This window comes from Pelecanus crispus, chromosome 3, assembly GCF_030463565.1.
Source record: "Pelecanus crispus isolate bPelCri1 chromosome 3, bPelCri1.pri, whole genome shotgun sequence".
Taxonomy (NCBI): domain Eukaryota; kingdom Metazoa; phylum Chordata; class Aves; order Pelecaniformes; family Pelecanidae; genus Pelecanus; species Pelecanus crispus.
In genome coordinates, this window is record NC_134645.1 from 1518945 (window position 1) to 1543417 (window position 24473).

The 24473-nt window shown below is 42.7% G+C and overlaps 1 protein-coding gene across 1 annotated transcript in view; it reads left to right on the forward strand.

Moving 5' to 3' along the window:
* Positions 1-24055, forward strand: part of ANAPC1 (anaphase promoting complex subunit 1) — a 34482-nt gene extending 10427 nt beyond the window's left edge. The window contains exons 18-47 of the mRNA XM_075707237.1: positions 473-738; positions 1723-1814; positions 2635-2783; positions 4432-4510; positions 4618-4654; positions 4770-4840; positions 4967-5145; positions 7998-8224; positions 9475-9593; positions 10089-10360; positions 11196-11430; positions 12631-12722; positions 12890-13024; positions 13188-13270; positions 13426-13504; positions 14136-14210; positions 14892-14968; positions 15204-15294; positions 15381-15434; positions 15736-15929; positions 16324-16410; positions 16934-17051; positions 18058-18135; positions 18571-18638; positions 20266-20404; positions 20796-20882; positions 21466-21561; positions 21910-22108; positions 22578-22712; positions 23731-24055. Of these exons, the coding sequence (XP_075563352.1) occupies positions 473-738; positions 1723-1814; positions 2635-2783; positions 4432-4510; positions 4618-4654; positions 4770-4840; positions 4967-5145; positions 7998-8224; positions 9475-9593; positions 10089-10360; positions 11196-11430; positions 12631-12722; positions 12890-13024; positions 13188-13270; positions 13426-13504; positions 14136-14210; positions 14892-14968; positions 15204-15294; positions 15381-15434; positions 15736-15929; positions 16324-16410; positions 16934-17051; positions 18058-18135; positions 18571-18638; positions 20266-20404; positions 20796-20882; positions 21466-21561; positions 21910-22108; positions 22578-22712; positions 23731-23846 (3729 nt within the window). The 3' untranslated portion in view covers positions 23847-24055. The remainder of the gene's footprint in view (positions 1-472; positions 739-1722; positions 1815-2634; positions 2784-4431; positions 4511-4617; positions 4655-4769; positions 4841-4966; positions 5146-7997; positions 8225-9474; positions 9594-10088; positions 10361-11195; positions 11431-12630; positions 12723-12889; positions 13025-13187; positions 13271-13425; positions 13505-14135; positions 14211-14891; positions 14969-15203; positions 15295-15380; positions 15435-15735; positions 15930-16323; positions 16411-16933; positions 17052-18057; positions 18136-18570; positions 18639-20265; positions 20405-20795; positions 20883-21465; positions 21562-21909; positions 22109-22577; positions 22713-23730) is intronic.
* Positions 24056-24473: the final 418 nt, after the last annotated feature.

Below are 24473 nucleotides of genomic sequence, written 5' to 3' on the forward strand. Positions count from 1 at the left end.
ACAAGCTCTGGTGGTCCAGTCGTGCTGTTAGCTTTTTGTGGGCTGAGAGCCCGTGGGGTTATGGACTACAGCCTACATGGAACAAAGGTCAGGTTCTAATGCCTGATGTGCTTTGGTAGGGGAGGTACAAAGAAGGCTGGGAGCATTCCGTGAATTGCATCAATACTCTGTGAAGTCTCGTGCACAGAATACTGGTGCAGAGAAGGTGCTCTCAGCTTTCTTTTGCCTTGTTCTCTTAAATACAAAGCTTTGATTCTTTTATGCACGATGGGGGTGGGAGGGTAAGGATGAAAGGTAACAGTTGGATCTCTGTGGCTTGCAGGGTTTGTGCAGCACATTTACCTTGCAACAATCACATTTGTATTGGTTTAAGGGAGGGGGGGAAACCTCTGTAACAGTGCTTTGGAGTTCTCTTGCTGGAAGGTTATGTTCACTGTGGAACCTCTGCCTCTTTCCTGTTCGTTTGGTCTAGGACTGGGAATATCTCTTGAGCTCTGATTACCATAGGAATTTTGAGTCTCATCCTGTTGCCAAAGCTTTGCGACTGGACCCTCTGGAAGTTTCGGCTCCGAAGGATGACTTTTCACAGAGCCTTAGTTTGGATTCCTCAACCCTCCTTTTCACCCATATTCCTGCTATTTTCTTTGTTCTTCACCTCATCTACGAGGAGCTCAAGCTGAATAGTCTAATGGGAGAAGGAATCCGTTCGCTTGTTGTTCTTCTGGTTCAGCTGGCCAGGTATGCCCAACTGACAAATTGCAGATATTACAGATCTTGCAGTGTCTCTTGAGGATGCGTTTGTATTATTTTTGTGGGGAATTTGGGGATTGCCCAAAGTGGAGCAGACTTTTCATGTATTTGAAGAAAATGAATGAATGTTTAAAACCTTATTGTGCTTAAAGATATTTGCTGTAGCAAATCTCTTACATGGTTCTGGCCACATCCCGACATCAGTGTGATTGACAAATCTTAGATGCTGCAGCTTGTGTTTTTTCTCTACTGCATTGTCACAGCTCAGCTCATGAGATCTGTCGGATATTCTTGTTTGTTGTGTCGTCTTCACTGCAGCCAGTGACTGCATCTTCGTGTCTTCCACAGCCGCCTTCAAGTTGCATTGCATGCATGTAGATAGATAGATACAGTGTTCAAGTTAAAGGTCCAGTAACGTCTCCCTGAGTTCTCTTTGCTATTTCTACCAAACTTTTTCTATGGCTGTAGGTTCTTCCCCAGTAGCATCTACTATGGCTGGCCAGCTAAATGGTTCCCAGAAGTGGCGTCCAGTCCCTAGTGCTGAAGAGGTTGGCCTGTCCTCTATTCTGTCATGCCAACAAGCAAGTCTGAAACGAAAGATTGTGTGTCTTTTGAGGCTGGCAGCTGTTGTACACGTTCATGTCAGCAGGTTATCTAGCTTTAACAATTGGAATTTAGAGGAAACTGTAGTGATGGTGGTCACACCTTAGGCGGTGGTGGAGGTGTGGGACAAAGCAGAATGACAGCTCAAGAGAAGCATACTCGGGGAAAATTAAACATACATACAGATTTGCTGCTTAGGGAAGGGGCAATGCCCATAAACAGCCTTAGTTAAGAAAGTCAGACTTCCCTCCTTATATCTAGTGCATAAACAAACATTCCAAAAAATCAACAGAAAATGTCACGGAAATGCAGAAAGGTTGGGTGGGGTTTTTTTCCCCTCTAATGTGATTCAAATCTCTCTCATTCTAGAGACTTAAAACTTGAAGCTTATATAGATTATTACTACAGAGACTATCCAGCCCTTGTAAAAACCTCCAGACAGACTTGCATAATTGATCAAGGTGAGTTTAAGGCTATGTGAAGCTGCATATTCGGTGATGACGACTTGCAAATTATCTCTAATACTGAGCACATTGCTAACTCTTCTCTTTAAAGCTGGTCGGGGCTTAACCCCAATACACAAAACTGCTCACAGTGCTGAGGTTGTCGTGTTTTTAATAGCTTCCTAAGAAGACTGGGGTGAAATTAGCACAGTATAGTCATGAGCTGGTGCCTCCAGTCCGGTGCCTCACGAGACACTCCACAGAACAAGAATTTGGGAGGGAACGATGTCTTCATCTTGGCAAACTCCCAGCTCAGGCTGGCTGAGAAATCTTAGCAGACAACGGTGGAAAAGCCCGGTAGTGAAATGTGCCTCTCTTGTGGAAAGTAGTGCTAGGCTGCCAGGCTCGTGGCTTATAGTTCATAACAACTAAATCAGAGCTAAAAGCACAAACCTTAAAGTTAAAATAAGGTCATATAATGTTTGTGCACCTGTTTAGTGTCCTAGCAGCTGAAATTTGCTAGTTATGCTAAGATATGCTACTGTTTCTCCTGACAAAAAAAAAAAAAAAAAAAAAAATCTTACAGTATTGGTCAGGCTTTGCTACTCATGTTTGTGGTCAGGAAAGGCCAAGAGGTTAGGCTGTCCTCTCACTTAAGCAATTTATTGTTGTTGAATTCCAAGACTGGAAGAGGAGGGAGATGCGATCTGCAACATTTTGGGAAAATACTTTGTTTGTAGTAAAACAGAAGTAGTACTGTAGGGCTTGCTTTGGGAATAGTGGAGAATTTTTGTGCATTTGCTATGAACTCAGTGCCATTGCTGTTCCTATGATTCAGTCCAAACAGGTTTCATGCACCATCCCTCATTTTTTTCTGCTGAGCCTCCAAGTATCTTTCAGTGGCTGAGTTCCTGTCTGAAGGGCGAAGGAGTGCAGCCTTATCCTTACTTACCAGGAATCTGTGAAAGGAGCAAACTGGTAGTACTGGTACGTACTTTTGTAAAAAGGATATGTTTTATTCTGTCAGCATAGCAGCACTGTGGCCAGGGTTTGCCCCAGCTGCTTAATTTCCTGCGAGTGAAGCACCCCCAATGGCAAGTCAAATAACAGAGGGTTTAATCGTACTGCGCGGAGCAGTGGGGGCATGCTGGAGGGGTATCAAGCCTGTGATAAATAACTCTGCTGTAGCTCTACTCTTCGGAGACTTAAGCATCTCCAGGCGTTGCTGCTTCATACTAAGTAGACCTCATTTGTCTGCATGAAATTCTCTTGAGTATCCCTGCAATATAGTAAACTGCAGTGGCAGCCTCTCCACAAGGAGTGTAATATGTATTTAGCAGAGAGAAATCCCTGTGAGTCTTCTCTTTTATTACTTCAATATTACTGAAGGGTGTGGATGGGTTTTAGCAGGTGGGAGGAGGTATTTGAGGTTGGGAAGGAAAGCTCGTGAGTGCAGAGTGAGTAGCCTATGCTTCACTGCTTATGTTTTTTTTTGTGGTTTGCAGTAGTGGCATGTGCAAAGTAATAATGTAACTCAAAGTTAACTGTATTTTGTGAGTGAGAATTTCCCGGCTTTCTTCTTGGGCATGCGTCAACATAAATATTTAGTCGCATGAGTAGTTACAAGTGCCGATGTTATCTCCTGGTCAGCCTCGCTGGCTTATTCGCAAAGCATTTACAGAGAAAACCTGCCAGTAGAGGGTTTGGAGCAGAGGTGTTGAGCCTGGGGTGGCTGAAGAGCAAAACAGGGAGGAGAGGCTCTGCTCTGATGCAAGATTAGTTGCAGAGTCTCCGATATGAGCTGCCAGGAGTCAGCCTGTCCTCTGCTTCAGAGTGTGGAGGGTTGAAGCAGCAGCACTGAGACTGTTTAAAGTGCTGATGCTTTCACTTAAAACTTGCCTCTGCATTCAAGCTCTGAAGAACTGCAGCCTTTCCTTTGGGCTATCATCTGTCTGTCCATCCAACTCCGTCCTTTCTCCTACCTCTGCGTGACTTACCTCTGCGGAGGTCAGAGCTGGCGTGTTGGCAGTGTATCTTACCGGAAGATCTTGATGGAGAAGGCAAAAGATTTGTACCTGTGATTTTTTGCCTTTGGCGTGCCAGCTTGTCTGTGGGTATCAAAAAGTAAATAGATCACTTTGATTTTGCTGGCTAGATAGCTGAAGTGGACCTTGCTTTGAACGGGGAACAACTTTTCACCAACTTTTCACTTGGAGCCCTCACAAAGTAGCCAGTATTCAAGATGTGGAGAAAACTGAGTGAAAAATAGTGTCTGTAGGAGACGTGTGTGTTTTGCAAGAGAAATTAAATGAAATGTGAGAAACATGGGAAATATACTAGGAACATGTTTTTCTGTTTAGAAGATCTTCTCTTTTTACCTTTGAAAGAATTATTAGGGAAAATTGAGTTAACTGTTTCAGGACTTAGTTTTTCCAAACTTCAAGATAAAAATCTAAAGCATAAGAGTTTGTTACTTGCTTCAGTTGTTTCAATCTCCTTTTACTAACAATGTTTTCATAATAAACCTGTCCCACTGATTAAGTTATTACAGTTATCGTCTGCCTATTTTGGGAGGCAGGATAGCAATAGCTGCACGCTAAGTGACTTTGTATTATGGTGTCTCTTTCCTATCCAGAGTGTGGCTCTGTATATACTTGGCGATGAGAGCGCCGTATCTAACGAAGCCTCCCATTATTTGTACAAGATTACATCAGGTAACGATGCTTTGGTGCCATCATAGTATCTCCTAGTGCCTTGTGCTTGTTATGTGCTGTCCTTTTGCTTGGAGAATGTGGAAGTAATGTGGCCTTGTCTTTCCTAGGGCAACGAAAACAGCAAATAGAACAGGAAGACAATCGGTATGGTGGTTTTTTTTTTTTTTTAGTATTATTTTAAACTCTTGAGTGTTTGACTTTTTGCTGACTTTTGGACTAGCTTTTATTGGCTCCTCCTTTATTTCCCTTTGTTTTACAGATGCAGTTTCAGACACAGCACATCTGTTTCCAGCCTGGCTGAAAAGTTAGTTATTTGGATGACTAATGTTGGTAAGAGCAGCTTTTATCATTGTGCAAAATGGTAACAATCCTAAGTAATAATCTTGTGCTTGCATAATATGAAATACACTTTATCTAGTTTTGATACGAGTTGGTTTTTTCCTCATTAATTTTAAGGTTTCACCTTAAGAGATCTGGAGTCTCTCCCCTTTGGTGTAGCTCTTCCTATTAGAGATGCAATATATTACTGCCGAGAGCAGCCTGCCTCAGACTGGCCAGAAGCGGTTTGTCTCTTGATTGGGCGCCAGGATCTGTCCAAACAGGCCTGTGAAGGGAACCTGCAGAAGGGTAAATCTGTGAGTATGGGCATAAATAGATTTCACGATACTGGGTATTGGGCAGAGCACTCTGAACAGAAACTTCCCCACCATCTGCTGATGCTCAGGGCATCAGAAGGTGCAGAAGTCAAGATTGAGGGCAACACAGGGTTTACATGCATATGAGGGTTTCAGTATAAAAACCAGCATCCGGCACAGGAAGAGTACATGCATAGCTGTGGAAACTGTCAATATAAAACAGATTTTAAACTTAATTTAGGCATGGTGCTTGAAAGCTTTGCCTGCAAAGCTATTTGATTGCCTCTGAGTCCTCCTCCTGTCTGAAATGACTGCACCTTTGAGAGGTGTTGGAGAGGTTTTGGTACTCTGTCCAGAGACTCTGCCATTAAGACATCAATGGCACAGGGAGAACGAAGTGCATATTTGTCAGTCTGGCTCCTTCTGGGATTGGCATAGCTGGTATCTCCCTCTCCTCTGGAAGAACTGGATTGCTTTCCGAAATACACGTTTCATTTTTTTTCTTTTTCTCCCCCCCCCCCCCCCCCCCCCCCCAAGAGGGTTTAGTTATTTGTATCCTGAAGTAAAATGAAAAAAAGCATGTGGTGTCTTTTCTCTTAAGCATTTTCTTCTGATGGTGGGAATCACTAGCATCTCATAGAGTTGTAGCTCACTTAAGTGTCTTTTGTTGAAGATGCTCTGGAAGCCAAAACTCTTCTTGAAAGCTGGCTGGTGGCATGCATAAAAGCACCCAATAGTAGCAGATTGTCTGTAGCCTTTTCAGAAGTCAGGAAGAGGGATTTGTAGTCTCAAGTACATCTTGGTCAAGATCCTTTTCGCTGTCATAGCTTTGGAAGTTATATTAAGATTATTCCAGTTTTTTAGAACAGAGGCTTCACGACTAACTGCATATCAAAAAAGTTAATTCATTTAGCAGAAAAGTAACCGAACTACATGTTCAAATCCCATGTCCCACCACTCATTAAAAACCCATTTTATTTTCTGCTGGTGAAGTTTTGCCCAACTCTAACAGTGCTGAATCTTAAAATGATGATAAATTTGATTTTATCACTTACTTTATAACAATGCCTCGAATATATGTTTCCTTAAAAGGACAAAGTGATCTTCAAACACCAAATTGTTTGTCATTTCTCAGGAGGGCAGGGTGGAGTTTCCTGTTTCAAAACGGACGCTGGCTATATGGGTGGTGCAGTTATGTATTGAGATTTAGTGCGTATTTATCAGAAGAAATTGGTTTTCATTCATCAGCTGTTAATTTACTTGCACTTCTGGTGTCATGTGTTACCAATGAGCCTTAGGAAGACCCTGTGTTCGAGCTAGTCTGTGTGATTCTGTATCTTTCAGCTTGCTGAAATTCTGAGGTATAGAACAGGAAAAATGACCAGTTTAGAGGGAGGCATGGGGTGTTTTGCTCCTAGATTTATACCAATATTTGTCACCACTTGCCTTGTTATTTTTAAAATTAATCCCTCATTTGTGAAAGAGGGAAAAGAAAGAGCAATATCACCTTAGAGTCAATGTCCAAATTATTTTTTCAGACCAAAAGGAAATGGTATGTTCTGCAGGAAAGCTTATTTCTGCAGAACTCCATAATAATAAAATGAACCATGCTTCATGCAGAGTGACAGCCTTGTCTGAAGCAAGTGTAGAGCAAGCAGACCGTGGGCATCCTCTGTTGCATCCTGACCTTACTATTCTTGTTGGTGGTCCTGTGCATTGCTTGTGTGATGTGAATAGACAGGGGAGGACAGAGCGTTAAAGGAGGATTTTGTAAATCTGGCATAAAAAGAGGGCCAGATTCTGTATTAAGCAATGGGCTTGTTTTTTCTGTCGTCTCAACAGGCTGTTACAGCTGTGCCAGCGAACCATGGCACTACCTGTTGGACGAGGAATGTTCACTTTGTTCTCGTATCATCCTGTTCCAACAGAGCAGTTGCCCATCCCATTCCACAGTGCTTCTCAGCAATGAAATGCTTCGGTATTTTTCTGGTCATGTAGCTCTGGTGTGCAAATTCAAAAAACGTTTTGGTACTGTGGCGAAACCTAGGTTGGCTGACAGCAACAAACATTTGGAATTTACTGCTGTGCAGGCTGATTGTTTATTTGAATAGGTAGCTTAGTTTTTCCAAGGTTGTTGTAGGGGGGAATCTAGATTAAAGCCCTAATTCATGAAAACATCAGTGATTAGAACAATAAAGCAGGTTCCTGAACAGAATATGCAGAACAGCAGCTCTGATTGGGTTGAGGGTAGTGGCACTTCTAAAAGCAGGTTGTCACCAGGGGACTGTGTCTGTGCCTTCCGGAGTTTAACCTCCATTTTAATATACATCGAAATGCTCATCTAGGTTTCTGTTTTTCACTGCTGAACTTGAATTAAAAAAACACCTATGTCTTCATAGCTGTCATAGACAATTGTGTAGGCAGGGAGGGGAAAGCCCTTTCCTACTACTGCTCTGAAACAAGAAATAGTTTTGAAAGAAAGATAACTATTTCGTATGTTGCCTTGTCAAGCTCCTGCTTGTTAGTCTTTGCTCAACAGCCTTTGCTACACCTTTGACATACATGAGATGTCATCTCCTCCTCTCTTGATAGTTAGTTATCTCATTTAGGTGTGCAGAAATAGTTGGTTACAATGCTCAAACTCCTCGCGGCCTTCTAAATGAATGTAAGGAGTGGGTGAACGGTGTCATTCATGATTGCAGGAATCTCAGTCCGTTCTATTCACAGGCCCATCTCAGTGCAAGTAATTGTGCTGAGTGCATCCAGGTTGTGGTGCTGGTATTTGCTGGCTTTCTGAGAGTTAGCAATATCCACGTGCACTGCTGGGAACGACTTCTCTCTTTCCCCTGCAGTCTGTGGGCCCGGTGCTGTCCTCCGATATTCCCTCTGGAACCGAATCGGAAGAGGATGAGGATGGCATGAATGATATGAATGAGGAAGTGATGTCGCTAATATGGAGCGAGGATTTGAGAGTGCAGGAAGTACGCAGACTCCTTCAGAGTGCCCGTCCTGTACGTGTCAATGTGGTGCAGATGCCAGAAGCTAGTGACCACGAATACATAGAAGAGAAAGAAAACCGGTAAAAACTCTCTCCCTTTCTAGCAGTATTTCGTTAGCATTTCACTCAGGTGAAAAATAGTTTGAAAGTTTTTGGTGGCTTAAAGTTCAGTATGTCTAACCAAACAGTGCAATGTGTTTGAGTCTGAACTGAACATTCAAGTAGGCAGGCCCAAGTGAAGGACACGCAGAAGAGTGTTGGATTTCATAATCCAAGTCTTTGAAGCTCAGTGTGCATTAAAACCCTGCTGTATTTGAGTTGGAGGGCTCTCCGGATTGGACCAGCATATGGGAAAGATTGTTAGTTTGAACCCCAAACAGCACGTTGAGATCAGTTATGGTTTGAAATCAGATTGTAGCTTTCCCTCCATGCCCCCACCTAAAAAGCATGAAATACAAGTAGGACCTACTTTGTAGAGAAAATGCCTCTGTAGAGAGCAAAGCATCATCCATCCCCTGCCTAAAACTGGAGAGCCCTTTGTTTAGGGCTGATCTTAGGTCTAAGCAAGGCTTGGGTCAGGGGACCTAATTAATTCTACAGAAAGCAAATTCACTGTTCCATCCCTCTCTTTCAAAACCTCCTATTGGAGCCATTATATGCCTAGTGGCCTCGCAATTGTCCCCATCCTGCTTCTTTATTCACTTATTTTGGGGGTGTCAGAAGTATCTTCTTTAAAAAACAGAAGAAAAAAACAGACTTCAGAACATCATTAACATGCAAAACACTCTACAGCAGTAGGAAGCTAAAGGAATGCATCAAATTATTGTCTGACCTAACAAGCTGAGTAATCTAACAAGTCTAGAAAGTGTTTCCAGAGTAGATCATAGAGAATTGTGGTCAGCATTCTTGGAAGCACGTTATTAGTTCTGTACACAGGTTATTACTAGATGTGATCACTAGTCATAGCAAGATCCCATACGGCAATCAACTTTGTTTTGCTTTCTCCTTTCATGTTGTTTCTGATATGGCTGCTAAATTGTCTGTAGCACAGATTTCTTTAACTAGCACCTAGCTTTAAGGGAAAGAGACAAGTTTCAACAAGATGTCAGCTGGAGTATATCTTTGAGATTAATCTTGTAAGGACCAAAGATTTGGTTCAAAAGTTTAGCCTACTAAAAAAAAAAAGAAAAAAGGAAAGACATCATGCTATCTCATAGTCTGGAAAAAATGGTCTGTCCAGTGCCTGTTGTCTGTAGGTTCATTTTATATCATGTATTTGGAAGAATTTTCTGTATTAAGCAATGGGCTTGTTTTTTCTGTCGTCTCAACAGGCTGTTACAGCTGTGCCAGCGAACCATGGCACTACCTGTTGGACGAGGAATGTTCACTTTGTTCTCGTATCATCCTGTTCCAACAGAGCAGTTGCCCATCCCAAAGCTGAATCTAACTGGTACGTTGGTCAGGGTTTCTTTCGGTTGTTAGCCAGTTTCTTTCTGAACCTCTCGTAACTTTTATAGCATCTTCTGTGTCTCCCTGCAAAGAGTTCCATGGCTTAAGTGTGCTTTTTGTGAAGAAATAGCTCTTTTTGTTTTGAATCTGTCACCTACTAGCTGCTTGTTATTAGGCTGCTGTTACTATCTAACACTGAGACCTTATATCAGGTGCGTTCTGAGAAGCAGAGAGAAGTGAAACAAATTGCCTAAGGGCACGCAGCTGATCAGTGTTGGTGTCGTACAGGTCACAGATAGTCCACATCGCTGGTTTACCTACTATGCTGTGCTTCTGTCTTCTGATGTGCCTGAAGATACCCAAGGCTGTCTTCAGATCGGAAATGTTACCTAGCGTGCTGTCAGAGTTTGTTCACTTGGCACCCTGCTGAGTTGAGAGCTGTTTCTGAAGTGGTTTGGATTCACCTAATTGCTTTTAATGATTTTGTCATGGGCAGGCCGTGCTCCTCCTAGGAACACCACTGTTGATCTGAACAGCGGGAACATCGATGTGCCTCCTAACATGGCTTGCTGGGCCAGTTTTCACAACGGGGTAGCTGCTGGCCTGAAGATAGCGCCTGCTTCACAGATAGACTCTGCTTGGATTGTCTATAACAAGCCCAAAATTGCTGAATTAGCAAATGAATATGCAGGCTTCCTCATGGCTCTGGGTCTCAACGGGCATCTCACGAAACTCGCCACGCTCAACATACATGACTACCTAACAAAGGTGAGGCCTTCTTTCACAGGCAACAGAGAAAAATATTTGTAGGACTTGAATTCTTTAAACAAAACAAGAAAGAAAAGTCAGCAGATTTCTTTGAAACACTGAATTGGAAGTTTCCTAGCGTGGGAGAGTATCAGAGTTGCTTCGTTAACATTAGTAGTGCAGGACTTTATTTCTGTTTAAAAGATTTTTCAGCAGTTTTATCACTAAATCTTTCCATGTTGTGCACAGCTCATTGGGATAGGTGAATGCTCTGAATTACTTCTGCTCAATTTCTGCCATAAAGTTCTTGTTAATCTTTGCATTACAGAGTTAGAGCTAGGGACTCAAGATTTTATGGACTTTGCATTAAAAGGCTGAAAATCATATGCGCTCTTGAAATCTCACCTTAAATTGTAAGAAGTTGTGAAGACATAATTATTTTGAAACTTAAACACCAGGAAACGATACATGTGGTGTTGGGGGAGGGATTAATAAAGAGCTACCAAGGAGATAGAGAAGATCCTTTTAAAGCAAAAACTTCAGGTTTTGTTTTTAGAACAACCCAAATGTGTTGTGGGGTGTTTTTTGGAAACTAAACATCTACATTGTAACCATGCTTAGTATTTCATTGTCGAATTTCTGTTTGGATTGAAGTCTGCCTCTGCAGTAAGATCATACATTTGGGAAATAACCTTTACACCCCTAACAGCTAGTGTTCATTTTCCTGAAGAGACGGATCGAAGAAGTTTAGCTGCTGTCTATATTTGAGAACATAGAATATATTGTATTAGAAGTGTCTTTCCTTTTCTGAACACGGCCACTTTCTTTGACCGCTGACACGTGTTTCCTTTCTCAGGGCCATGAGATGACAAGTATTGGACTGCTGCTCGGCGTTTCTGCTGCCAAGTTGGGCACAATGGATATGGCCATTACGCGCCTCCTGAGCATCCACATACCTGCCCTCCTGCCACCAACTTCAACAGAGCTGGATGTCCCCCACAACGTGCAGGTGGCTGCCGTGATAGGAATAGGCCTTGTCTATCAGGGCACCGCTCACAGGCACACAGCTGAGGTTCTGCTAGCTGAAATCGGTAGGTGCTGACACTGGAGAAAATGGGACATGGGCTGGGAGAGTCACGACGTGTGAATGATTTGCACAATGCATCAGGGAGCTGAGAATTTTAACGCTTCTTTTAACTGTACATCTCCCACCACAGTATTCACCTCTCATTTTCCAAACCTCATCTTCTGTTTTCAGAGGAACAGAAGTTACTGTGAACTGTGTGTTTGTATAGCGTAGAACAATCATTTAATTTAGTAGAAGAAACGTAGCAGCATCATTGCTGGACCTAGATACTTTTTCCATCTGGAAATTTTGTCTTATGAGAGCTGGTCGGGGACTTTTAGGGTTGCCAGCTGCTCGGTAAAAGGACTGCTGTAACTGTACGTTCCTCCTGACCCGGATGCCGTGTCTGCAGAGATCCTGACCCTCTACAGCTTTTGAGCAGATCTGTTGCATGCTGTATACCCAATGCATCTGATGCTTCCCAGACATTTCTTGTTTCTCAGACATTTGTTGTTTCTCATGTCTGTCCATGAGGTAGCTGCCACCGTAAAAACCAGAGATGAAGGCACTGGGTGGGGAAAAATGCTTTCCTCTTGCAAGGACAGTCTTTTTGGCTCGCTAGGTTGGTGGAAGTGCAGCCATCATGTCCTAAATTCTCCTGTTCGAATTTTGTTTAAGGCTTTCTAAACAGTAGTCTTTAAGAGCTGATTCCGAACAGTAAATTTCTGATCTGAATTGTGGCCTCGTTCTGTGCATAGTTCTGATTTTATTGAGTTCTTACTCATGTTTATATGTAACTTTAGTTAGAAGAGGCTGTATGGATTATTAAATAGAGAATGGGATAAATTTTAAGGGTGAAATTGTATCTGTTAGGTTTCTGGTAATTTTGGTATGTGCAATTTTTTTCTAGCAACAGCTTTTGAACTCTGCTGACAGCATTTGGATAGGTTCAGATGTCTTTAAGTATGCACAGTTGTAACATGGCATTTTCACTGTCTCTCTGAACTCCAACCGTATCGTTTAGCACTATATACTGCTTCTGGAGGGGTTTGGTGATGGATGGGTTAACTGACAATTGTTTGTAATTCCATTGAGAACTTTCTTGACTTTAAGAAGGGACCGATTTTTTTTTTCCCTCATATCCCTAGAAACATAATGCTTAATTGAACAATGTTTACTAGCTGGAATTTTAAAAGATTAATTTCACTGTTTTGTTTTTCTCCAGGCCGTCCCCCTGGACCAGAAATGGAGTACTGCACAGACAGAGAGTCCTATTCCCTTGCATCTGGGCTAGCCTTAGGCATGGTTTGCCTAGGGGTAAGTGCCTCTCTTCGTTTCAGCTGCAATTAGTAGAGGAATCGTTATATATTGGTAATAAGAGCTGTTTCATCCTTGACTCCCAACTGTCTTTGGCCGAAAGCATTTTTTTTTTCCTCATACAGGAAGGCACTGCCATATTATTTCTTCTCCTCTTCATTCCTTAGCACGGCAGTAATTTGATAGGCATGTCAGACCTCAACGTTCCTGAGCAGCTTTACCAGTACATGGTTGGGGGTCACAGGCGGTTCCAAGCAGGAATGCACAGAGAGAAGCACAAGTCTCCCAGTTATCAAATCAAGGTACGTGTTGATTTTTTGCTCACTTAAGCTGAAAATAGCAGTAGTTAGAAGTCTGAGAGGTGTGTGTCCCGATGCACCGAGTGACTTTGCCTCTACGCATCATCGCTACAGGCTGTTGCCTTCCTAGTCAGCTGCTCTGACAGTACGCGTTGTGTTTTCACAGGAGGGAGACACCATAAATGTGGATGTTACTTGTCCGGGCGCCACACTTGCACTTGCTATGATCTACCTAAAGACTAATAACAGGTATTATTACCTTTGGAATTGCTCAGGCATTTTGCAGTAACTTGTGATAGCAGTTTAAACTGCTGTAATGTCAGCTCTGCTTTGGGTGGCTTATTCAATTTTGTGCATTGCTGAAATAAGATCTGGAAACCCCGTTCCTTTACTGTGCTCTGCAGATCTATTGCTGACTGGCTTCAAGCACCGGATACCATGTATTTGCTGGACTTTGTAAAACCAGAGTTCCTTTTATTGAGGGTAAGATTTTCTTTTGTTTCTTTTCTCCATCTATTTAATGATACTAAAAATGCATCTTATTTGAATTTTTTTTTTTTTAAATTTTTAATCCAGCCCACATGCCTATCGCGCATCATCCTTTAGATAGCTGGTAACCCTCTTGCTTGCCAGCCAAACTCATACCTTCAAACAGTTTCTACTTGTAGTAAGGCAGCTTGCTTGTCGTGCAGCACTAGAGACAAAATCTAGTGAGAAATATTTGAATGGTACATTTTATGTGGAATGTTAAATTAAATGTTTAGGTAAATTTTTATAGCTTCTCCCAAATTAATTTCACAGGTAAAAAACAAGTTAGGCCTCAGCATCTGTTTTAAGTACATAATGAATTTTCATCTCAGTTTACCAGCTAAAGATACAGACCTTGCAAGGTCTGTATTCTGTGGTTCTTCTTTCTGCGAGCAGAATTTGCATCTCTTAAAATAAAAGCTATTTTGTCATTTCTGATATGAAGGCTGAGAAACTGGAGAAGCGGCTAGTGGGTAGCTGGATTGTCTGCATTTCTGGACGTATTTAGTACATTTAAAAAATACCACTGATGTTTGTGTCGGGTTTTGTTTCTTCCTTATGTTTTGGCTTTCTCACTTTTTTTTAGACCTTGGCACGATGCCTGATTTTGTGGGATGACATCTTGCCCAATTCCAAGTGGGTTAATAGCAACGTGCCTCAAGTAGGTATTTACACTTAATGTGCTTACTTCCCAATGTTACGTCTCACTGGATTGTTCTGCACGCGAGCATTTCCTTAGTCACATGAGCTGCACAAGAAAATGTATGTTGAATCGTGTTCACAGAGGTGATGGTTGCATTGGATTCCTGAACTGTTAGGAGCAGTGGGGACTCCCATCCCATCACGCTAGAGAGGAGAGGATTGAGGAGGGATGCAACTGTTCAAGACATAAAATGGTGCCGGAGAGAGAAAGGGATTAAACTTTCTTCCACGTTGACCGAGCAAGAAGCCAGGTGCAAAATTGCTGCAAGGAGGTTTCAGCTGAGCATTACAAATAACTTAGATACCTATCAGCAATACAGGATGCTGATGGACTACACAGCCTCTTGAGGTCTCATCACGTTCTGTTTTCTCTCATATTTGAGTACATACAGTAACATCGTGCTTCTGACACAGTCTTGCCATTGTTTTGGATATCTCTAAGGGACCAGATCCAGGAGCGTGGAAACGTGTCCCTTTTGGATCAGAAGTACGATGGAGCAGTAGCATGTGGAAGGAAAAACAGCTCTTATGCCTGTGAAACAGACCTGTTTTGTATCACTTACAAACCCTCAATGCCTGGAGTTTCAGTTAATTAATGTTTCCCCTGATTGATTTTTCTATCTCTTAACACTTTTTGTAGATCATAAGAGAGAACAGTATATCTCTTCATGCAACAGAGCTGCCTTCGTCTGAAGACCTGAGTTTAGAAACACTAGCGTAAGTAATGTGTAAAAAATTCTTCTGAAAAATGCAGCTGAACTCTCTATAGAGATATCAGCATGCAAAAAAAATCTCTCCCTTGATATTTACGGAATTTTCTTCTCCGTTTTCTGTAAAGGATAAGTCTGTCTTTTCAGTTTTCCCCTTTTTTAATTATAAAGGAGTTTGTGATGCATATTCAGGTGAGGAAAAGAGAAATATTTAGTCATTTCCTGTTTATGTTGCTTATTAGGCAAGCTCATGTCTACATCATTGCTGGAGCGTGTTTGTCACTGGGATTTCGATTTGCTGGTTCAGAAAATCTGGCAGCATTTAAGTGCTTGGTAAGAGGTTTTTATTTTTTCCCTTCAATCTCCATAGAGCTGTAACTTTTGTATCTATATTTAGTATGCGTTTCTTTTCTTTCCAGTACAAATATGCAACAGATTTCCTGAAGTGTTTGTCAGCACCGACAGCTTCAATAGTAAGTTCTTTCTAGTTTTCCCTCAGTGAAAAGGAGGCTTTGTGGTGTAGTGTACTTTGATCACCCTCACCAAAACCTTAATGGAAACAAAAACATCCCTTTTACTTTTCTGTATTACAGACCGTTTATAGAATGTGGCAGGGCTGTGAATCATTTTTGTTGAGGACTTTGCTGGTTCTCCGCTCTCCTTTCTGTGGAATGTGGTTTTCGAACTCTGGGGTAGAAAGCAGCGCATTAGACCCACCAGAAGTGTGCATTTGACCACAGAAGTGTAATAATGCCTTCCCTATTCTACTTGAAGACAGGTCACTATAATCTCGAAACATGCTTGAGCGTCTTGCTGCTGTCTCTCGCGATGGTGATGGCTGGCTCTGGAAACCTGAAAGTCCTTCAGCTTTGTCGTTTCATGCACAAGAAGACGGGCGGAGAGATGAACTATGGGTTCCACCTGGCTCACCACATGGCTTTGGGGCTTCTCTTCCTGGGGGGAGGAAGGTAATTTGCCATTCCCAAAGGCAGAATTTTTCTTCTTTCACCTCTCCTGCAAAAGCTGGAGCAATGTGCAATTTAACTGGGTTGGTTTTTGTTTTTTTTTTTTAATTTTTTAATAACATATGGATGCATAAAGATGTTTTCTATTGCAAAGGAAAGTTCTGTTGTTTTCTAGATACTGCATTACTTGAATGCCATAGGAATGTTTTTGGCTTGTGTTTATTTCCTACTGCTACATGTTTATTTTGACTGCTGTAGGAACACGTTTGTAAATTCCTTGCTTGTATGCACATTGCTACTGTCCTTCTCTTCCCTGGGACACCAAAATATTTTGAACACCTTTGCTAGTGGCCAGCCTTTATTAGCACTGAAACTAATAGATAATGTTTTTCTGCAGATACTCACTGAGCACTTCCAATTCTTCAATTGCTGCTCTCCTTTGTGCTCTGTACCCTCACTTCCCTGTTCACAGCACGGACAATCGGTAAGGGTTTGCTAGGGTTCGTATTTCCTTGAGCTAAATCATCTTACAAAAGAGGTTATCTAGAGGCAAATGATCTAGAATTTTTACCTGGGTACTCTGCAAATAATTTTTTTTTAGGTTTTCAAAAGAAAAAGGGAAGTGAAAAATAGAAGAAATAAATGAAGATATAGGATGATGGTAGTGATCTTTGATCAGTGAGGAAATGCAAGCAGGTTTCCTGAGGCTCTACGCTGTGTTCCTGTGGCTTGACTGTTCCAATTTGCTCAGCAGAAAATATTTTTTTTTTAATGCAAGATTTGTCTGTTTACGGCCCTTAATCAGTTTTAGCTATGATTCATGAAGTCCTGTTCTGTTAGCTGACACGTACGTGTTAAAGCAATATAAAACCTACTAAATTACTACAACTTTCTCTTTAGCTTAACCAACAGCTGTGTTTGGTTATTGAGCCGTGTGTAGTTTGGTATTTGGGGGGTTATTCCCTGCCTGCACTACACAGTGCTGAATTCCTTATTCCCGCGCACAGGTACCACCTTCAGGCTCTGCGTCACTTGTACGTGCTGGCGGCAGAACCAAGGCTCTTAACGCCCGTCGATGTGGATTCAAACACTCCTTGTTACGCGCTGATAGAGGTTACGTACAAGGTAATGTGTCTGGGCGGCAATAGGGAGCGAAGGCCTTTGAGAAGGTGTGGGAGACAGCTGAAGGCTCTGATATACCAAAGGCATGCTATTTTCATTGTTGTGGCCAGCAGCCTTGGGTTTGTTTTCAAGTTGTGGTAGAGACAAGCCAAATTCTACGCAAATAATTGAAGGGTTGCGCTCAGCCCACTCACACCTTGCATGTGCTTTGATGTCGCCTTGCGAGCGGAATACAGGACAAGTAACAGGCACCACAAAGTCTTCAAACAGTCAGGTGTGTGGTGGCTGACCCAGGGTCGTAGTTGTCCTCTTCCTGAAGAAGGCAGCCTTTCAAAGGCACAGAGGCGGTTGGAACCATCTCTGGTTTTAAAAGCCTTCTCCTAATTCTGCTGAAACAGGCAACTTAGTGTTTCTCCTGGGTGCTTGCATTAGAATCATAGAATCGTTTAGGTTGGAAAAGACCTTTAAGATGATCCAGTCCAACCATTAACCTAACACTGCCAAGTCCACCACTAAAGCAATTAAGGGTAGAGTAGTAATTTCATGTTTCCTGGCTTGGTGGCATTATGTGTCTTTTGGGGAAGGGTCCGTTCTGCGGGATTGATTTTTTTACAGGTTTAGGTGAGACAGGTGATGCTCATGAAAGGACTAAAGAAAGGGTTCTTGGGATTTCAGGGGAGAAGAGTTGCAGCATGGATCCCTTGGGGTTTTGGCAAAGAGTTCTGTATGTTCATAATACAGTTTACTTCTCAAATCTTCAGATTTCAGTTGAAGTGTGCCTGACTCACACAATGTTATGTGTTGATACATCCATGGGAAATATACCTTTAATTTAGGCTTTTGTTTCCTGACATTAAAGGCAATGCGAAGTCATGTATTTACTCAGAACTCAGGAACAGAAACTGACTGACTTCTGCCAATTGAGTTGTTATAAATGAGATGCACATTTTCTTTCTTTTTGCACAAAAATGAGCTTTACTAATATGTGAATACTGGGGGCATTTTGAAGGGCACGCAATGGTATGCAGAAGCCACCGAGGAACTGATGGCACCTACGCTTCTTCCAGAGCTTCACTTACTGAAGCAGGTAAAGGAAGTCTCCATTTTAATGAGGAATTTAATCACCCGGTTTGTGGCACAAACAGTGCATGAACAGAGACTTAGCGCCTTCTCTTTGATTCCCTGTCCAGCTTTAGCCAGACTCTGGACAACGCTGTCCCCTAGTAATGGCTCCGAAGATCAGTGTGTCACTATGGAGCACATGTTAAATTATGCCACATGCTTCTCTTTGGTCTTGATCATAACGCTTTCAAGATCCAATGTAACAGGGAGTTCCCTGTGCCAGAAAGCTTCACTGTAGGAGAGCCAAAGCCAGGTGCTCTTCCTGAGTTTTCAGGGTGGGGAGCACTATCAAAGGGCATGTGCCCTTTTAAGGGCCCAGAGAGACCTGTAGGCTTATGTAGAAAACTCTTAATTTTATGATTCTGGTTATATCTAGTAATAAAAATGCTTACATTGACAGATCAGAGTGAAGGGACCACGGTACTGGGAATTATTAATAGATTTAAGCAAGGGAACGAATCATCTAAAGTAAGTATTCTTTATAATGCCTAACTGAATAATGACCTTGTAGTAGTAGGGTTTTTTTTTTTTTAATTTTTTTTTAAAACCTCCTCTATTTGTAACACCTACGGTTTGGAAAGAAGTCTGGTTTTGATCGGTTCACTGTTGTGCATTTGACAGCACTTTAGGGTGAAGAAAGAAACTGCGTAGTTGGTTTCACCTGTTGATGTGAATAATTCATGCAAAAACAGGGCAGGGGAAAACCTGATAGTAAAAACCGCAGATATTGGCAGCGGGATTGAGCAGTACCAGAAACCATCTTAAACTCATGGTTTTAGTTCAGTTTTGAGTTGCTGTGATGTCATGTTTCCCAGACTGTTGATACAGTAGTTAGCTAACTGTTACTGCTTTGTGAAATACTATTTTTCTCATGTTACGTGAAGTATACAAAGTACTGCTTACTGCATTTTAACTCTCCGTTGGGCAACTGTGAAAAACAGAAATCTTACCGGAATACATAATCTGTGGGTAAAATCATTCTCATCTTCGTGCTTAGCAGCCTGCAGTGTAACTTGCTGCTGTGAGTAGTAGAGAAGCAGCCAGCTGCATCTTTCATCAGGAACACGGTTTTTCTAGTTACTTTAAATTGGGCGCTGCAATGCAGCATCTGTATTGGTCCGTGCCTTTAAAGATAACAACCGGGGGTGAGCGCAGCCTCCTCCGGATCAGGAGGCACGTACTGATTCATCTGCTGCACCAGAGCTGGCAGAAGCCGCCTTTGTCCTTCTGGGTTGAGCCTTTACCACACTTCGAGCACTTGTTTGTCCAAAAGAGCCTTCCTGTGCTGCTGCAGCAGAAACCAGCGTGGGTGACTGAGGAACTCGCTGCCTTTGGGACTTGCCCGTTCTCTGGGTCTCCAGATGCTTTGAATCTGTCAGCTCTCATGTCACACCACCTTGTCCCCAGCCCTTTAAAATGGTGGGGACCTGGCGGGCATTGTTCTGGAGATAAATGCACGTGTGAGAAATAATTTTCCCTATCTTACTACATGCAAGCTGCTGCTGTGTTGTTATGCTAAGCAGTTAGTTTCAATACAGATAATTTAGTTATTTTAAGGATGCCCAGTGCCTGCAGTTAATGGCACAACTGATACTCTAAATGAGGTAAACATGCAGCTGCTTTGCAGTAGTGTAACTTCAAACTGCTGCACGCTTCTATTTGTAGGCTTGGTCAGGAATAGCGGGGTTTTGTTGGTTGGTTGGGTTTTTTTCCCCTTACGTGGAGAAAGGACCATCACAGCACGCCTTTAAAGCTGTGGATGCCAATTTGCATGGTTTTCCTTGGTGCTGGGAGCTCATCCTTGAAGAGTCTAACAAGAACCTGCAATGGCTTCAGGAAGTTATATTCCTCATATCTGTAGGGCTCGCCCCTTTTTTTCACCGTTGCCTGCCATCACATCATGTGTGATAGCAGCCTGCCCTGAAGATACCAAGACTTACATATATGCAAGCGGGGCAGGGTTTAAATAATCAGGACAAAGCCTAAATGGGATTATTGCCCATATATGAGCTGCTGGAGTTCACATTTCCTTTACAGGTCCTCCTCATTATGTAGACGTATCAATTTAAAGTAAGCACGGGTGTTGTTATTTCAGATCAATTCTTTCCAAGGGTGGCGTCTTGTACGTGAAGCTGAGAGCTGGGCAGCTCTCCTACAAGGAGGACCCGATGGGCTGGCGCAGTCTCTTAGCACAGACTGTTACTCACCAGAACTCTGAAGCTCGGGCATTCAAGGTATCGCTCCCAAACTGGTTTCCTGCCAGAAATGCTGCCTCTAGAAAGGCTGAGGGAAGCACAGCAGGTTGTGCTGTGTTACTTATTTCCAGTACCTAGGTCTGCCACATGGTCATGAGTACTGAAGTTACTTGCTTTGCTTGAGGGAAAGGAAGTCTGGTGGCTTTCACAGGGCATGCAATGAGCTTGAGCTAAGAGCAGCTATGTGACTGTACGTTTGTCGTGGGCAGACAGAAGCGTTGGACATGTTTTGCCCATGATGTGCTTTATGTAGGTTACGATTTTCTCGCTCGTGTGCTGGGGAAGGAAGGGTTGGGTATAAATTACTACTACGCTCGTGCAGTAAAACCAAACAGTTCACTTCAAGAGTGTGTTTTAATCTGTTTTTTAGCCAGAAGCAATTTCAGCTTTTACTTCTGATCCTGCTCTGTTTTCATTCGCTGATTATTTTTGCAAACCAACGGTGAACATGGGCCAGGTATGGTGCCTAGATGTGGATGAGCGTGGTTTCTTGCTTGCATGAATAAAAGGTGGGAAAATCCGATGTTAAACTGAGGAGCAGAATTCAGTCCTTCAAGTAGTGGGGAGAGGGAATATTCTAAGGGATGTTTTGTAATACAGAGGTGTAAACCAGTGTTGACCCTATAGTTTTTGTTGGGTTTGATTGTTTGTTTGTTTTCCCCACTGGTTACATCACAGTTGCTGCTAGTTGTCTACACCAGTTGTACTCATTGCAGAATGTGTTTAACAAATACTGAGAGCCCTGTTTGGTGTCCTGAAGCATTTAGGTGAAGTCAGTGCAGAAGGGTTAGGGTGTTTTGCACCGTATTTCTCTGCACAAGATAACTTGGGGGGGTGGGGGGGAGTAAAATATAGCCACATTATGCCTAGTTTTAGTAAGCCCAGGACGAAAGCAAGCTGTGTAGCGTTGTTAGCTATTGCTAATTTATGTAATGTCAGTGCATGGGTTAACTTTAATGGAAGGAAATGCGAGCAATGCAAGAACTGTAAATAAGTTGTATCTAGCATGTGTGCTTTGTTAAACATGTGTCTTTTATCAGAAACAGGAAATCCTGGATCTTTTCTCCTCAATTCTTTATGAGTGTGTTACCCAAGAAAATCCAGAGATGCTGCCCACATACATAGCAATAGATCAGGTGGAGTAAACACTTTTTTTCCCCCCCCCCCCTTTTTTTAAAGCTACGCTTTGGCATAAGAGTATTGTTCGTTACGTGTGATTTCTGTAGAAGACAGAAAGGAAGAAGGGGAGACGTATTATGGAGCTTACAGGGAGATAGCAGAGATTTTAAAAGCGAATTGGAAAATAATGAAAACTGAAGCTACACCAGAAACATTAGCCAGCAGTTTTTCTCAGTAGGTGCTCAGAAGGGCAGCCCGTGGCAAGGGGGAGTTTAGGATTCATTTACTGAATGTTTATGACGGCAACATTTCTTTCCTCCTCCAGTTCACATTCTCACAGTCACTTTGTATTTCCCTTCTGTTAGGCTGTGAGGAGATTAGAAAGAAGAGAGATGTCCGAGACATTTGAGCTGTGGCAGATAAAGCTGGTGTTAGAATTTTTCAGTTCCAGAAGTCACCAGGAGAGGATGAGCAGGAATCCAAACAGAGGACTCTTCATGAACTCTGAATTTCTGCCTGTGATGAAGTGCACTATTGATAACACTTTGGATCAGTGGCTTCAAGGTATAGAGAAGATAATTTTAATCCTGCAGGCATGATCGCAGTTCAGCGTTCTTGTCTTACCGATTTGGGTTGACTTTAGCCTCAAAAGTACTGAAAAAATGGTAACTGCAGGGAAGGCACTTGCATGTTAGCATAAACCAGCTTGTTTCAGTTTAGTGTGTTTGGTGTGAAACATTCACTGAAGAACTATGTTTGCCTATATTGGTGGGAAGTTTAGTTAACGTGGAAGATCATGTTTCCCAGAGAAAATTCTTTCCTAATATTGCACCGGGAGAATTTTCTAGGAGCAAAAGCAAGGGGTGACCAGAGCAGAATGAAGAAGGCTCGCAAACAAACCCCTAACCCATCTCTGGGGAGATGGAGACTCTCTTTTCAGCGGGCTTTTTCTGTGGAAATACCATTGTCTTGCCTTTCTGTTTCGTCCCACAAATGCTCTCTAAATTTCATCAGAGGGTTTTGTGTATTGCAGCTGGAGGAGATGTCTCGCTGCATTCCTACCTAAGCGGGCAGCCCACGGAGGAATCGCAACTGAGCATGCTGGCTTGCTTCCTTATTTACCACTCTGTCCCGACGCCGGGGCAGCTGGCAGCTGGAGGCTTGGAAGGTAAGACTGGAGTGCAGGACACCACTCTGGACTTGCGCGGACGCACGCTCCCGGGTTTGGCCTTGCATACCGAAAGGAATATATCCTGCAAATTGTGTGACAGCCTGCATTTCCTCTGAAAGCTGTTCCATCGATTTTTATTCTTTGTTAATTGTCTCGAGTCTGGACAGAAAAGGTAGAAACTTTATGCAGGACTAAAGAAGCCAGAATTAGCCTATATAAAAAAAGTCTTAGCTTTTCCCTGACCTGCAGGTAACAATGTTCTCGCAGGCAGCAGGACCAGGTAAGATGGGCTGTGACGAGGAAGAGTGTTCTTTTTGTTGGGCTAACTGTGTCCCAAACATCCTTAAATATCTCTCCTCTAAGTACCTAGTCGGAGCGATCACCTGCTCTTCTAGGTTTCCAGCAGTAATCTGATTTGGGATCCAGGGAAATTCTGGGCCCTTTCACTAGGCAGCTTTTCTCTTGATGTTGTCAGCCCAACCTGGGGTTATACCAGTCCTCCTCTATTTGCCTAAGGTTTCTCCGGTTGCAAAAGAAATGCAGCTGGACTTCGATTTGGGGAACTCTGTGGCTTGCTTAGGGGTGTGACATGAATGTCACCACCTCAGCGGTGAGAGGAATCTCTTGCTGAAGGCTTTGCAGAGGCCACAGCCCCCGGCCCAGGCGTCCCGTGCAGGCGATGGCACCCTCAGCATACAGGCTTGGACATTTTCCAGCCAGGTGCCTGAGCATCTGCTCAGGTCAAAAGGGCTTTATGGAAATCCTGGGTTTTCGTGTCCTCTCTACCAGTTACATGCCTCTATTCTGGGATTTCCTGCCATGTTAATTGAATTTGGGATTTCTTCGAACTCTGTTTTATAAAAACTTACTTTTTAACCGGTGTTGCAACAAAACGAGCAGCAGTGAGCACATCTCCAGATGACTCTGGCTGACTCCCCTTCCTCTGTTGACAGTTCTTTTATTGGGCCAGTGTTACACCAAATACGTGCTCATCTTCTTTCTTTAATCTCTTTAGGAAGCACCAACTTCTCTGAGCTGCTTTTGAAGTTCAAGCAGTTGAATATGCCGGTTCGTGCGTTGCTAAGGCTGGCTCCTCTGTTGCTTAGAAATCCACAGTCCATGGTGCTGTAGGTCTGCGGCATTTGTTTTGCGTGCCATTACTGAATGGCAGAGCCAGCTGTGTGTTGTTTCACGCTTTTCAAAAACATACAGGTAAAATGTACTTGATTTTGTAACTTCTCAAACGACGTAAACTTCAAACCTGTCCCCGGATGCAGTGGCTATGACCAGGAGTTATTTATAAATTGTTACAATGAATTTAAAAAAAAAAAAAAAAAATGTAAAAGCGAACTAATAATAAATTTACTTTTGTAACTAAAGATTGTTTACAAATATGTCTTTTATGGTGAATTCTGAAAAGACCTTGGCTGGGGACCATACAATTTGTTTGTTTGTATAACTTCTTTGCTTGCGACATATCTTCATCGGCTTCCACGAGGTACTGTAGATCTTGGGCGATAGGCAGCCCAGAAGATGCCAAACTTGCTTTTCCTCTTGGGTCTCAGGCTGGAAGGGAAAGCAAGCCACCTGCCATGCCGCTTGCACCGTGCCAAGTACGCTTTTCAAGAACTGGCATGATCTTTCAGTCTCATTCATGCAATACATTTTTTTTTTTTGGTCTCATAAAGGCTACTGTGTATCTCTTCCATAAGCATCCACACTCTGTAAGTATAAATTGCTCTGCTCAGTCTCATCCGT